The 15,268-nt window shown below is 30.9% G+C and overlaps 2 protein-coding genes across 5 annotated transcripts; one reads left to right on the forward strand and one right to left on the reverse strand.

The window, feature by feature from the left end:
- The first annotated feature begins 5,699 nt into the window (after positions 1–5,699).
- LOC105109183 (mitochondrial phosphate carrier protein 3, mitochondrial-like) lies at positions 5,700–8,431 on the forward strand. Its single transcript, XM_011003798.1, has 7 exons — positions 5,700–6,252; positions 6,850–6,920; positions 6,958–7,248; positions 7,359–7,402; positions 7,521–7,735; positions 7,854–7,978; positions 8,093–8,431. The coding sequence occupies exons 1-7, from the start codon at positions 5,965–5,967 to the stop codon at positions 8,136–8,138; spliced, it is 1,080 nt and encodes a 359-aa protein (XP_011002100.1). The 5' UTR covers positions 5,700–5,964; the 3' UTR covers positions 8,139–8,431.
- A 251-nt stretch (positions 8,432–8,682) lies between these two features.
- On the reverse strand, positions 8,683–14,239 carry LOC105109184 (uncharacterized). Of its 4 annotated transcripts, none has more exons than XM_011003799.1 (14): positions 14,058–14,239; positions 13,884–13,962; positions 13,668–13,778; positions 13,381–13,478; positions 13,117–13,200; positions 12,753–12,886; positions 12,505–12,577; positions 12,367–12,412; positions 12,102–12,211; positions 11,893–12,000; positions 11,765–11,824; positions 11,061–11,122; positions 10,188–10,500; positions 8,683–9,333 (listed from the first exon to the last, which is right to left on the reverse strand). In XM_011003799.1, exons 1-14 carry the CDS (start codon positions 14,133–14,135, stop codon positions 9,136–9,138), a joined length of 1,554 nt encoding a protein of 517 aa, XP_011002101.1. In that variant the 5' UTR covers positions 14,136–14,239; the 3' UTR covers positions 8,683–9,135. The 4 variants fall into 4 exon arrangements, 3 of the variants coding, with proteins under 3 accessions (XP_011002101.1, XP_011002103.1, XP_011002102.1); XR_839188.1 differs by lacking the exon at positions 8,683–9,333 and adding an exon at positions 9,454–9,737 and having other exon boundaries at positions 9,831–10,500; XM_011003800.1 differs by lacking the exon at positions 8,683–9,333 and adding an exon at positions 9,744–10,095.
- Between the last annotated feature and the right edge of the window lie 1,029 nt (positions 14,240–15,268).

The following is a 15,268-nucleotide window of genomic DNA, read 5'->3' on the forward strand; positions in this document are numbered from 1 at the left end:
AGAAAAGAAATATTTGTAACTCGAATTCTATTAACAAAAGTAATAAAATTTAATATCAAGGTGTTTCTTTGTACGAGAGAGTGTTTCTCAAGTGTTTTTAAGCTTTCACGTGACTAGAAAAGATAAATTAAGTTTGAGAAATATTTTTTTATTTTATGTTTTTTAAATTAATTTAAGAGACTTTTTTAGTTGAGAAGTTAGTTTATCGAGGTTATAAAAATATTTTTAGGTGGTTTTATATCAAAATATTTTTAATTTTTTTTTTAGTCCAAGAAAATACTATTAATTTTTTTTAATCAACTCTCTAGTTACTAGAAAATGGACATCTAGATTATCGCATTGTTTACTTCTTTTCTTAAAATTTAAATGGTGCAGGCCCGGGCTTATTTTGAATGGGCCAATAATGTTGGATTATTCATGCTTGTATGTGACAAGTTTTACCTTTTTCTTTGTTTTTCTTGAAAAAAAAATTAATTTATTTAAAATTAATCAATTTAAAATATATAAATATATTATTTTGATAGATTCTCAAATTAATTAATGATAGATTTTAGACACTTTTTTTGCAAGAAACCATTCAATTCTTGTATTTTTTTAATAAGATTATAGCAGTATTTTAATAATATTACCAAGCCTTTTTTAATAGCAACTTGTTGCTTTTATAAGAATGTTTTTACATTACATGGTTCAATAATAAATAATTTTTTAAAAAAATAATATTATTAAATACAGTTAGGTTAGTAATTCAAGCCATGAGTTTACTATTTTAAAAAAATATTATAATTTAAAAAAAAATATTTTTTAAAATATTAACTTGAATTGATTCAAAATATCATTGTGTTATTATTTATAAAAACAAATTATCTTGAAACTTTTTTAAGTCGCTCTAGATTTTTACTAGTGATCCAAATTAGTTTTAAAATCTCTAAATTAATTAATTTATATCAACTATTTGTACGTTACTTGATTTGAAACTTAAATTAGATAAAAAAATCATATAAAAAGGTTTTAAGGTTGATTCTCTATATCAAGTTCAGCAATGTTGTCAAAAAGTTCCCAAGCTATGATATTTTTAAATATAATTGCATGAAAATTATTAGAATGTTATTTTTTTAATTAAAACTTAGTTTTATAATATTTTATAGGAGATAAGAATTATGGTAAAAGTTTTTTTAAAAATATTTAGTATGCCAATGAAATAAATGTATTCTAGTTAAAGATATATCTTTTTTATCTTGATTTTATATCATTCAATTTTTTACAGAAATTTTTTGTTGTTTTTGGTCTTTATTAAAAAAATAACATATAACATAATATTAGATTTTTTTAATTAAAATCAAGGATTTCGATAAAAAAAAACAAGACACATTATTTTTCCAGTTAATTGTTTTTTATCCTACCCGCTTAGATCGGGTCGCAACTAAAGGCAACGTGTTTCCCTTCTATAGAAATCAAGGTTGTTCGGTTCGGGTCTGTCATTAACTCTTGTTATAGTATTTATTTTTAAATTAAAAAGTGGTTTATACTTGTTTTTATTTATTTATTAAATGGATAAAGACTATGCAGAGAACGAAGATGGTTTAACCCATCATAGAGCCATCCCTGTTTCGAAGGATATTTGAATCTTGGTCTCCAAGTTAAATGTCCAGAGAAAAATCTAATTTTTTTTATTAATATAAATATACAACTATGTATTTCGATTAATTCTATAAATTTTAAAATTAATAATTATATAAATTTTAAATTATCTTAAAATTTATAAAACTTAAACTAATAATATATAAAATATAATTTTTAAATTTGATAAATTAAACTAAATCCTTAAAAAAATTTATACACGGGAGCATAAGGGAGCAGCTACCCTCCTTAACATTTTATAAGCATGTTTATGTACATAACATAAATTAGAAGTTGAAAAGGCCCATGAACAGAAGAGGAGTTAAAAAAAAAACAAAACTCTGTGTCTTCGTGTCCAAATAAAACAAATGCATTTTTCATGGAAAATAATCAATTTTTGGATTTTTTTATATGTATTTTATTAAAATTACTACAAAATCTTTTTTCCAGCAACTTTTTTTTATAGAATTTAGGTTATTGTGAGAAAAATATTTTTAATAAAATTATTATAAAATAATTTTAAAATATAAAAACTTGAAGAGAATAATTATAATGTAAGTTTTTTTATTTTAAAAATAAATTATAATATAAATTTTTTATTTTAAAAGTATTCTTAAATCAATTATATTGAATATGAGTTAGTATATATATATTTCAATTTATTTTTATATATAACACATGTCTATATAACACATAATATAAAATATTTGTTAGAAATTTATTTTTTTATTTAAAATTTTTTATGCTGCCCGGCTCTATCTTTTTTTTTTATTAAAGATAAGTTACAATAACTCCCTCATGTGTTATGAAATTATCGTGACCATCTAGTGGTTTAAAAACATTGTAAAAACCTTTTTTATATGTAATACATCTTTAATATTATGGGAATGATTAAAAAATATTAAAGGTGTTTTGGATACAAAGTATGGTTTTTTGCAATATTCACTTAAACGTGAATGAGTTTTTGTAACATCTTCAATTTTTTAGGTAGTCACTATTATTTCATAATATCTCAGCAGATTTTTTTTGTAATTTACCCTTCTATTAATTTTATCAAGAATCTTCAATAATGAAATTGCATTTGGTTAATACTTTCTTTTTGTTTTTTAAAAAATACGACTAATTATTCTGAAGTTTGATAGTAAATAGTGTGTTTGAAATTGTTCTTGGATATTTTTAAAAAATATATATAACATGAAAAAATATTAAATTTTCTTGTTATTAAATTTCTTTCTACGATGACGAGTTCATCCCCTTGTGGATGTAATTGCAATACAACTTCTTTTTTTTAATTTACATGGCTTAGTGCAGCAAATCCAGGGTTCAAATTCTCTTCACGAGATGTGATTTAGAATCACCAGTGAAGTGAATTTAATGTTGTTTTTAAATTATATTTGTATTTAAAAATATATTAAAATATTTTTTTTAAAAATATTTTTCATAATGATATAAAAACACAAAATAAATAATTTAAAACTAAAATAAAATTTTAAAAAAATTGATTGAAGTGCAATACTAAATGGGATCTTTGTAGTGGTTGTGCTAATAACATCTCTAGGATTTTTTATGGTATGTATTATGAATGTTATGGTAAATAATAAATATATAAATAGCTCATACTATTTTGTTTTCTTTTTTCTTATTTATTATGAATGCTATGAAATTTGTATTAAAAAGATATTAGTAAAAAGAGAAAAAAAAACCCAGTAAGACAACGTAACTGTAGAAAAAAGAAGAAGTTTCATACAAATAAATATGTAAATAGAGTCAGCCCATAAGAAAGAAGATAGAAAAAATAAAAAATCAACGTTTTGCCTAGGCATTTTTCACCGCCTGAGAATGTGTTTTATTTTTTTAAAAATTAAATTTTTTATTTATTAAATTTTTATTTTTAAATTGTTTTAATAATTATGTTAAAAAATATTTTTAAATAAAAAATATTATTTTAATATATTTTTAAATTAAAAATATTTTAAAAAATAACAATTATCATACATCCAAATACCTTATAAATTTCTTTAGAATCTCGTACAAGGTTTGCAGGGGCAAGAACAGGTGGTCGGATCAAGATCAAGAAAATAATGGGTCTGGTTTGCTACAGAAAAACTCTTGTTTGCAAACCACACGGGACAGCCTTTTGTTATGGTAAATAATAAAAGAGGAATTATATTCTGGGAGCTGCACTTTTACTCGCAAATAAATATGAGATTTATGAATAATTTTTATGATGAATTATATGCGTACGCAACCGATTCAAGTGGTTAAAAACATAGCTCCATGACGATGGCCGATTCGTCTCGGCTGTCCCTCTACAATTTGGTGGCGCGTGCACATATCTGTTCAATCATTAATATTTAACCGACCCCCCAATGTCTCCTTGCCAGCTGTAATCTAGTAATTAATCATCTAATTTTTTATCACAGACATAGAGCGTACTTAATGTCGTGCCGAAGTGCTAATTGAGCTTGCAAGAATGGGAAAGACGAGGGAAGAAGAGGAAGTGGTGGGCGGGCAGTGCATCGCCTTGCAATTATGGGTTCATAGATTAAAGAAAGGAAAGCCCAGTGACTCATCGGTTGTTATGCATCGTTAACTAAAAAATATTCTATGTTTTTTTAAAATATTTTGTTAAAATAAATTTATAAAAATTAATTATTTTTTAATATTTAATAATATCATAAAAAGTAAGTTAAAAAATATATTTTAGTGTTTAATTATGTTATGAAAAATAAGTTGGAAAATAATTTATTAATATTTTATTTTTTAAAATTTATTAAAAAAATAAAATTTAAAAATTTAAAAACTAAATGAGAATGAAATTGAAAAAAAAATATAATTTTATAAATTATCTCTAATAAAATAAATAATAAACATAAAATTTAATATATAAAAAAGTTGAAAGATATATGAAATAAAAAAATAATTATAATTTCATAAATTATTTTAAATAAAATAAATATTTTTCAAATTAATAAGAATCAGATATGATAGATAAAAAAATTTTAGTTAAAAAAAGATAAGAGAAAAAATAATTAAAAAAAATAAGGACTAAAGTTGATATATAAATCAAATTTTAAGGGATAAAATTAAAAAAAATAAATTCAAAACAAAATATATAGCAATTAAAAGTTTGAAGATCAAATTTGATATAATTAATAAATAACATAATATTTTTAAGTTTTCTATAACTTTTAGAAAGTGTTTATCAAAAAATTTTAAATTTGATATAATCAACAAATAACATGATATTTTTAAGTTTTCTACAACTTCCAGAAAGTGTTTATCAAAAAATTATCTCAACCCTATAACTTAAACTCCTAGGATATAATTTATACTATTCTTTAACACATCATCTCAAGTAAAAGTTGTTTGGATTTGAAATTTGCACAAGTTCATATTACCTAGTACTTAATTCTTATCAAATAAATATGAATGATGATATTTAAACTCGTAACTAATTGGTAATCAAAGCTCTAATACCATGTTAAATAATTATCTTAATCCATAGCTTAAATTATTGGTAAGGTCCAGAATATAATTTATATTATTCTTTAACAATGTTTTTTATCTAAAATAAAAAAAATATTTTTCTAGAAATCAAGTTAATTTTTTTTTTAATTTTTTAAATAACAAACAAACACCAAATATTTTAAAAATTATTTCTCATGAATGGCTAAATCTTATATGTAGCAATCATGCTCTAATCTATCACGGGCCAAAAACATGTGTTTGCATCACAAAAATATAATATGGCATGGAAACTTATCAAGAAAATCCTAACACTATCAATCCTGGCAAACTGATGATTCTTGGGCTCAGCTTTCACCTTCAGCTTTCTTCTGAACAAGTTTCTCAATCATGTCAGCTAAAAAAAAAGAGATTTAATTGTACCCTATTAATCTAAGTTTTTAAATTCGAGATGATGTTGATTTTTATTGGTAAAGTTTCGTGTTTTTTAATACGGACAACTATCTAAAAAATAAAGAACAACTAGTTCATAATTTGTTTCCACATACGTTGGAGCTAAAATCCGACCATACTATTACAAATTAAAAAAAATAAAAATAAAATAAAAGTCGAATAATTTAAAAACCATGAAAGATCTTGAAGGGAAAAAAAGAAGAAGAAGCCCTATAAATTAATGACCGCGCCAAGGAAGGCCAGCTCTTTGAAAAACTTTCTTGCGCTCCAAGCATTTCTCGTCCCTCTCCGGCAAATTCTCTCCTTATTTCCTTCCTTCGAATAAGAACTGTAGCTCCACTTCTCCTCGAAGCCAAAGGCTGGGGGAGAAACGAAAGGCCAACAAAGAAAAAACACGAAAAGATTCAACAAAAAGATCTGTTTCAAATGGCCAAGAACGAGAATTCTTGTCAATCTTTGATCCCAAGCTTTCTGTACTCTTCTTCAGTTGGCTCTAGAAATGGAGGATTACTGCAACAATCTAAGCATTGGCCATCGTCTGATAGTGGTGATCATGGAGTGCTGTCAAAGAACTTTGTGATACCAGCACCTACGGAAAAGATAGAGATGTACTCACCAACTTTCTATATGGCTTGTACTGCTGGTGGGATTCTTAGCTGCGGACTCACTCACACGGCACTCACTCCTCTTGATGTTGTCAAGTGCAACATGCAGGTATAACACTAAAGCTAAAAAAAAAAATTTCCTTTTCCTTTTTGTTTTCTATTTGATGATTCTTTTTTAACTAACTCTTTGCCCATGATCTTACACTCTTTTTATGGATGTTGTAAAAAAAAATTATGAATTGAAAGGACTGCATAATTTCTTGCATTTTTTTAAATGATTTTAATTTATTATTGAGTTTTAAGGGTTTTTGCTGTTACACACACACAAACACTCAAAGAGATCATAACAATGGAATTTCTTACTTTTCCTAATGGTTGGCTATTTGAGAGTTGATAAGTTGGACCCTCAACCTGTGAGGCAAAATTAATTTTAGTTGTGGACTTCAAACTGTTTGATTCTTTCTTCCATGAACTTTCTAAAGGCGTGCAAGATCTTGTTTCTTGTATGGTCAATTATTTTAAATCTGCAGAAATTAGGACCCTTGATGTTTTTGTGGATTAATTATTTATTTCAGTGATAAGAAATTATGGTTATGGGTTTTATATTGTCTCCAACTTTTGATAGCCACATACTGTTGTGGTTATTAATGAATACCCCACAATTAGTATGTCATCTGCAGAAATTTTACTGTAATTTATATCTCAGATTGACCCATCAAAGTACAAGAGCATTTCATCAGGATTTGCGGTGTTGCTCAGGGAGCAGGGAGTTAAAGGTTTCTTTAGAGGATGGGCGCCTACCTTGCTTGGTTTCTTTGTTTAGAGGATGGGCGCCTACCTTGCTTGGCTACAGTGCTCAGGGTGCTTGCAAGTACGGATTCTATGAGTTCTTTAAGAAGTACTACTCAGATATTGCTGGCCCTGAGTATGCAGCCAAGTACAAGACCTTGATTTATCTTGCTGGCTCAGCATCTGCTGAAATAATTGCTGATGTTGCTCTCTGCCCTATGGAGGCAGTGAAAGTTCGCGTCCAAACTCAGCCTGGTTTTGCTAGGGGCTTGGCAGATGGTATGCCTAAGTTTATCAGAGCTCAAGGCTATTCTGGGTATGATTTTGTCACAAAAAATCTTTTGTTTTGTGATTATTCATTAACTTTTAGTGAACAATATAAATGACTGAATTCCGATTTGATGAGTGTGTTTAAAATGCTCTCAGGTTATACAGAGGGATTGTTCCTCTTTGGGGGCGTCAGATTCCATGTAAGCCAAAACATTTTAATTACTTCACGTTCCCACCTTAGATTTGGTTGCTAGAAGAATTCCGTCTTTCCTACATTTGTTAAGAATGTTACTGATCATCGGAATTTGTACCTTGCAGATACAATGATGAAATTTGCATCCTTTGAGAATATTGTGGAGTACCTATACAAGAATGTCATCCCAACACCCAAAGACCAGTGCAGCAAAACCTTGCAGCTTGGAGTCAGCTTTGGTGGTGGATACGCTGCTGGTATACTCTGTACTATTGTCTCACAGCCTGCTGACAACCTGGTGTCTTTCCTCAACAATGCCAAGGGGGCAACTGCTGGTGATGTAAGTGAATTTTAGCAACCCTCCTCTTTGTTTGTAATGTATGCACAAGTGTTCTACTCCCACATTGTTTCTGCATTTATTCACCTGCAATGTTTTGTCTTGGTGTCTTCTATTGCAGGCTATCAGGCAGCTAGGTTTATGGGGGCTCTTTACCCGTGGCCTTCCTCTCCGACTTGCCATGATAGGAACACTTACAGGAGCTCAATGGGTTATCTATGATGCTTTTAAAGTGTTTGTTGGGCTGTAAGTTTCCTTTCCTTGAGCTTTGTATTGTCTCATGCTTTATTATCTTCCTTCTTACATCCTTGGAGATATTGCATTCCATTCAAATGACTTTGTAATTGTTCCTTTTCACAGACCAACTACTGGTGCTGCTGCTCCAGCTCCAGCTGCAGAAGCTTAAATTTTAAGCTTATCAGTGAACAAGATATTACTCTTCTACGTTGAAGAGAAGGGATTTCTTTTTGATGGACAAATAATAGAAGGTTACCTGATGCCATTCTCATGGGCAGTATTCTTTTAAAACATGATTATCATTGTTCTGTTGTTGTGGCTTGATTCATAAGAGGATATTAATTTCATCATCTACTGAGACTTGTTCAAGTTAGTACAACGTAACAAGTTATGTTGCATCTCAGTTTCCACACGAAGAATATGATGCTATAGAAATACCAGTTTCTTCGATTACTGAATTCACATGTTGTTGTCCATATATACATTGCCCGGATGATATTGATTCGCGATGACAATGCTCATCATCTGGTGAATCTGGCTTCTGTGATGACTGTTTAAAGAAATGTTACCTGCTTGAATATGCAACACTGCTTTCTTGATTTACTATTATAGCTTTGCTTAGAAAACATTACATCATACTACCCAATTCAGATCTATAACATTCTAGTAAAGGTTCGAGAAACTGTCCGCATGGATTCGGATTTTTTGGAGTTCAGCAGCGTTCAAGCTGGTTACTTAAGCTCAACAGGAAATTTACAAGAAACAATATGCCAAAAACTGAATTCTACAATAACGCACTCCACCAAACCGGCAAGAAAGAAGCCTTGATCTTTGATACCAAACTTCAGCCAATTTGTAAGCTTGGTGTGAGGCAGGCACTTCAGTTCCAATATAAAAAAATATCTCAGCTTCGCCACTTTCATGAGAGCGAGAGCTTATGTACGAAGAACATGGAAGTCAATCCTTTCCTGTAATTGAGTGTACTTTATGTACATGAGTAAACAAATCAAGGAAAAAATTACATATAGAATAAGACTCATCCAAATTAGGAAGCAGGTCGAATAATTGAGGCTTCCCCATGATATCAAGGAAAAAATTCCCATTTCATATTGCGGGCCTTTGCAGTTCAACTTTCGTATCTTAGTTTTGGATTTTGAGGTCCAGGTTTAGGTTAAATTGAGCGGGAACACAGTATCAAAGACAACCCTCGCAAAAGTATGCCGAACTTCTTGCAGGCTTCCCAAAGCCAACATCTCATAATTAATCTTTCTCCCTTGCTTTGGCATAAATGCTTTCTGTGAGCCCTCTCTTGAACACTCAAAAATCCTGCACACTTTTAAATACACTGCCAATGGAAAGAATACCTGCACATTGGAGATTATAACAGGCATGTCCCACATGACTAAGTATATACTATGAATGCAGAAAACATTGAAGCAGCAAAACACATTGGAGATTATAACAGGCATGTCCCTTCATTCTCAAAATGAAACACTGAAAAGCATGATACTCTCCACACAACTGTCATCTTCATTCTCAAACGTATGTTTAGAAATCACATCCACTGCTAATCAGCTAATAGATTGCATGGATCTGAAGGCACTGATCCTACATTGTATAAAAAGTGGACAAGTGCTGTTTCTGTCATCAATACTTCCATTTCTGGTGAAAATAGCTGATACCAGAGATATTTCCCACTACCAATATTATTTGAAGCACTCTAATAAATGTCCAGTAAATCTGTTGTAGGCTGAAAAAATAGCTGGATCTGGCATTTCAGAATGGAATTATATTTAATAAAATGGAATGCAGACTTTTGCAGAGATAATTTCCTCTAAAATGACACTATCTAGTTATGGACCTGATGAAGTACGGGAGTATGGTCTAGGAGAGATGATTACACGATTGTTCATTTAGTATTTTCAGATGTGGTTGTTCTCAAGACTTGAACCTCCATTTTCCTGGTTGCTAGCCCAGGAAAAATTTAACCATTGCAAGAAAGCAATGGCCAATTTTATCCCCTCATAAAAGTTGACTGAACATTTTTAAACCACCTGCTGCCAACAAGAAAAATGGACAAGTAGCCAGCATAAAGAGCATTTGGTTCAAGTCCATAGTCGAGACCCCTATTGTTGCATGTATTAGAATGTGGACGTCAAAGTCAAACCACTGCCTCAAACTTGGAAAAGCAAAAAGGAAAAGAAAAGGAAATGCTCACCAAATCTGAACATGGTGCTTGAGGGTACTCTGCCATTGCCTGTGAAACACAATACTCATCGGTCATCCAATATAGAACTTGTTTAACAGACGCTGCAAAATCCACAACCTCATCAACCAGTGCTTCAGAGTTAAGATTCTGAGGTTCGGATAACTCATGGAAGCTAGCATCATGGGGCTTGGTGAACTTCTTCACCATTTTTACCCCTCCTAAAATATCTCCACCATTGTTTACAGCAAGACAAAATGCTGCAACCACCATAGGATCCCTTGGCTGGTCAGATAATGCTTTATGGAATGCTAAGATTCCAACCCTGGAAAAAAAAAGAAAAGAAAAACTGTGACGAGTCCTTCCTGTCCAATATATTAGCAGCAGTACTAGGTAAATTTTCATTTACTTGAAATAGTACTTGTATTCTGAAGGCATACAAAATGGCCAATGTGATCATGAGTCAACCACACACCTTACAAACACCAGACTTCAAATGAAACAACATATAAAAAAAGGAAGAAAGAAAAACCCAAAGCATGCATTAAATTCATTTTTGAAGCATATGAAATACTCAGTCATGGCAAAACAAATTGTGTGTGACAGGTTTCACTGAAGAAGATTCGACTTTGAATTACCTAAGAATTGTGTCACTCTCCAACAATCTCCTAAATTGATTAAGTCATCCATTGGTGGATGATGTTTACAAATTATAATTCAATTAGCTAAATGGGTTCACATTCATTGCAGACAGTGCACCAAATAGTGAAAGATGATACACTGCTAATATATCAACAACTTTAAAAAGTTTTTATCATGATGTCTGGTTTATTATAGCATCTTAAAAAGGAACAATTAAAATTTTAAGATCAAGAAAAATATTACCATAAGCTGTTGTGGCATGGCCTATCAGGTGCAAGATGTTTATCCAAGTTAGAAAACAGACACTGCAGATGAAATAACAAACACTTCAATCATTTAAAAGGCCACTAAACCACCCATGTTTTTGGAATATAAGAACTCAAATATGCTTAGTTTCAAAACTGTTAAAATACACTCAGAAACAAATACCAGAATAATGATATAATTCAAGAGTGATTATTAAACTCTTTGGGCCTCGTATACCCTCATGGGGACTTGAAAATACTTCTTAAAGATTGATACCTGATGAGAACTGCACATTCGTATCCAGAAGGCATTGCTATTATGGGTTGGAAGTATAACCATATAAAATAAGCAGGCAACTTCAGGAATCCAATCACAGTGGTACCATAGCACCTAACTGTTAGGGTATTTTGAAGAGTCTTCTCATAAAAACTGGCTATTAGGGCACCTTAGTCTTCTCATAAAAACTGGCTATTAGGGAAGTATACCCTTGTTGGATTATTAGTTTAGAAAATTGGTAACAATGAAAAGTAGGAAATGGTAAAATTTCAAGAAACGATGTTTCTAGAGATTTTTCCCAACCAAAAACAGGATCAGAAGTTATTTGAGATTAGACAGAAATTATACTCTAATCTATAGTTGAACCTCAATTAAATCAAACCAGTATTTGAAAATCACAAAAGTATTCAAAACAATAAGATTACCAAAAGCATGTTAGATCTCTTGTCCCGTCTCTTAAATCCATCACGAACAAAGTATGCTGCCTGCAGGAAGAATCTATATTAGACTAGCAACATAAATATCATATAGAAATCAAACATCAAATACAAACCTGGAAGGGCAGAAGAAGTTCAAGAAGTCCAAATTTCCATAATATCCTCAAAGAAGCTTCAGCAGAACCATATGCTAGCATGTAGTTCATCTCCATCATGATCCTTTGCTAGAAAATTTTGATATTAGAGTTAAGTCAGTTAGGAACATTCTTGTATAAAGTTAAATGTATGGGAAACAATAAAGAAGCAAGGAAGAGCTACTTTATACATTGTCAAGTCTTAATAACGAGCAAGAAAGGTTTTTGATAAAGTGAGCTGTTTCCCTTGTAAAACGGAATCCTAAACGAGCAGCAATTCTTACTGCACGCAGAATGCGAGCTGCAAATAGAAAGGAGTCATATGCAAGCCTAATTATGAACAAGAGAAAACAAAGGATTGTCTATGGATATGGTGCTTGCGAATGAACTATTTGAAAACATATGCATGCTACATGGGGAAAAGATAAAGAAGATGAATTGAAGACAAAGACTCACCACAGTCCTCTTGAAAGGAAGTACCAGCTGGGACCACAGTCCGCACCTATGTCCACAGAAGCAGATGTGAGGACAGTATACATTGTGGCATATTGAAAGAAATTCAGAAACCAACAAAGTTATGAAATACATTCACACTTTAGCCTTTTTAATATCTTCCAGACCTCCCACATAGTCATACACTATTCTTTTATACGGATCAAACATCAACCTGCATGCAAAGAAAAATGCATGCTAAAACAATGCTTCCAAAACAAATTATATACAAGAAAAAAAAAGAATAAAAACATATATGTCAAAACATTTTAAAGAATGTGAAGAGCTGCAAACTCGAGATCCAAAATTCAATGACTAGAAAATTGTAATTTGTATCTTCAAGAACTAACCCATTTATTGTTAAGTCTCTCCGCAGACAATTCTTCCAACGAAAATAATCCTTCTCATCGCAATCAATGGGAGGACTGATGCCCTTGCTCAAATCCAACCTGAACTTCGGTCCGGTGGTGCTAAAACTCGAAACCTGCCATTGAAGAGAGTTAGAACTATGAAAAATGAAAGAAAAAGAAAGTAGATCATTTAGTCCTAAATCCAAGAGAAAAATGCTATAGCAATTATGTGCGAAGAGGAATAAAACTGGAAGTGGCTTGCTTCAACAGGCACAACAACGTGTACTGATTGCGGAATAAGAAAAATTTGAATGAGCTATCTTATGTAACGATCAGAGAGTGAGAGAGAAAGAGAGCATCATACCTCAACAATAGTATCCCCAATGTGCACATGACATATGGGAAACCGCTTGCCAACTATTATACACCGTGGAAATGCCCTTACTACCTGTAGACATGATTAAATTTTACCAAGCATGTTTAATAGCTCAAACAGAACATTTTATCATGGTGTTGCATTGAAACACGGATTCTAAAGCTGTTTTAGACATCACAAATGTTAAACAACATGAATAAGAAACCAACAACAATTCTACAGGCTTAGTACGAAATTAAAGTTTAAATTAACCTCTTTAAGCTCAGCTGATGTGATTATATCAAAATCCTTCGGTGTTCTCTTTAAAATAAGGTCCCGGACACAGCCTCCCACGAGATAAACCTCGTATCCTAAAACAAACAACAGAAAGACACAATCTTTAAACAACAAAAGACTATAACAAACATCGTAAGAATGAGTAACAAACAACAACTTTTCCTAATATAAACATAAGTATCACCAACAACAAATGTTTAAAGTCATTGCCACCAAAAAAAATCCACGGATATAAAACAATCCACCACGGACAAAAGAACTACCATTTTTCTTAAGTCCATCAAGAACCTTCTTTGTAGGCCTTGAAATCGTTGAATTAATGATTCCAAGTTCCTTGGAATTCCATTTCTTCCACTCCAGCGCCTTAGGATCCCCTGAAAAAGAAAACTCCAATCTAAAGTTTATATATATATATAAACCCCCGAAACTCACAATAAGCGGAGAACTTTAAAACAGCCCAACAAAAAAGTAAAAAGTACCCAAATTTTGATTTTTGTCTTTAATAAAATTATCTTGATCGAAAAGGGTTTCAATTGCTGCAACTGAGCTGAATCTAACCTGCAAGAAAACAATGAACAAAAACCATCTACAAAGAAAAGATCTAAATTCACTTGGCTAGTATAAACATTGATAGAAATGTGAGATTTACGTACTTTTTCAAAGCAGTGAAAAAGAGATGGACTATAATGGAAGCCGTGTCTACAAGCAAAGCTTAGTCTTGAAATTGCCATGGATTGAATGATAGTGAAGTGCGTGCTTAAACCCTGGTGAAAAGGGGGATTTATGATTTTTAGGGTTTTAGAGGTACTGGTAATAAAATTTTATGCATAAGAAATCTGACGTGACGTGGCTTTTGTAAATGACCAGAGGTTTCGGATTAGATCAGCCCATGGGCATTGTAGGTTAAATTAATAATGGATAGTCTAATTCTGAGAAGGCCCCATGGATATTGACGATGCTCTACCCATGAAAGATAAGGTCCAAGATGGGCAAAATCAATTCGGAAAATAAATTTTAATTAAGATCAACACTATAGCTAATTAAGGTTTTTATGAAGAAAAACATTTTGGAAACTGGATTATTGCAAGATGGTCAAGTTTGGAGTGATTTATATAGCCTCATTTTGGCTAATTTCTTGAAAAACAAGTTTTAAAATATTATTTTCTTAAGAAGAATATTGCTAAATTTATGGAAACATTATTCTTAGTGTGTAAATCAAAGTGCCTGCATTGTAAAATCTAAAGTTTTTAAACTTGGTTTGGTTTGATTCAAGATCTGGGTTTTGACTAGATTACCAGGTTACTCAAATCAATTTTAATTTTTTTTTAAAAAATAAAATAATATTATTTTAATAAAAAATAAAAGTTAATTTCAGGTTAATCAGGTTTTGAGGTCACTTAAGATCTTTACTTTCTCTATTTTTTTTAAACCTGGCTCGATTATAGTTCTAAGTAGACGGATTGACCCACCAATCCGAATTAAATTTCAAAATTATAATAAAATCATAATTATCATTATTAAGTCAATTTGACAATTAAATTTGTGATCTCCATTACTTTAACATAAATCATGTTTAACTTTAAAACTAATTTTAATATTAAAATAAATGATGTTGTTTTAAACAAAAAAAAAATCCAGAGTTGACATAACGATCCGCGAATTAATCCACCAACCCAATGATTAAAATCCTTTTCAAATCAGACCTTGAAACAGCTATAATCAAAACTGTATTTACTGTTTAGAATTAGATTTTTCAATAATCATCCCATTAAGCTTCCAACAGAAGGATGTTGGGCTATCCCATCACGTGAATTTCTAGCTTAGGTACCAATTTCATTTCATGCCAGAACATGCTTCGTCAAAA

The sequence above is a fragment of the Populus euphratica genome, unplaced genomic scaffold (genome assembly GCF_000495115.2).
Source record: "Populus euphratica unplaced genomic scaffold, PopEup_1.0 scaffold341.1, whole genome shotgun sequence".
In the NCBI taxonomy this organism is placed as follows: domain Eukaryota; kingdom Viridiplantae; phylum Streptophyta; class Magnoliopsida; order Malpighiales; family Salicaceae; genus Populus; species Populus euphratica.

What these genes read in the sequence shown, in the direction of transcription:
- LOC105109184 (XM_011003799.1), bottom strand. Translation starts at nt 14,135, where the DNA reads ATGGCAATTTCAAGACTAAGCTTTGCTTGTAGACACGGCTTCCATTAT. An exon ending in CATCAGCTGAGCTTAAAGAG is followed by an intron (nt 13,201 to 13,380) that starts GTTAATTTAAAC and finishes TCATGTCTACAG; the next exon opens with GTAGTAAGGGCATTTCCACG. An exon ending in CCATGCCACAACAGCTTATG is followed by an intron (nt 10,501 to 11,060) that starts GTAATATTTTTC and finishes TTTTTTTTCCAG; the next exon opens with GGTTGGAATCTTAGCATTCC.
- LOC105109183 (XM_011003798.1), top strand. Translation starts at nt 5,965, where the DNA reads ATGGCCAAGAACGAGAATTCTTGTCAATCTTTGATCCCAAGCTTTCTG. An exon ending in TTGGGGGCGTCAGATTCCAT is followed by an intron (nt 7,403 to 7,520) that starts GTAAGCCAAAAC and finishes TGTACCTTGCAG; the next exon opens with ATACAATGATGAAATTTGCA. An exon ending in TTTAAAGTGTTTGTTGGGCT is followed by an intron (nt 7,979 to 8,092) that starts GTAAGTTTCCTT and finishes TCCTTTTCACAG; the next exon opens with ACCAACTACTGGTGCTGCTG.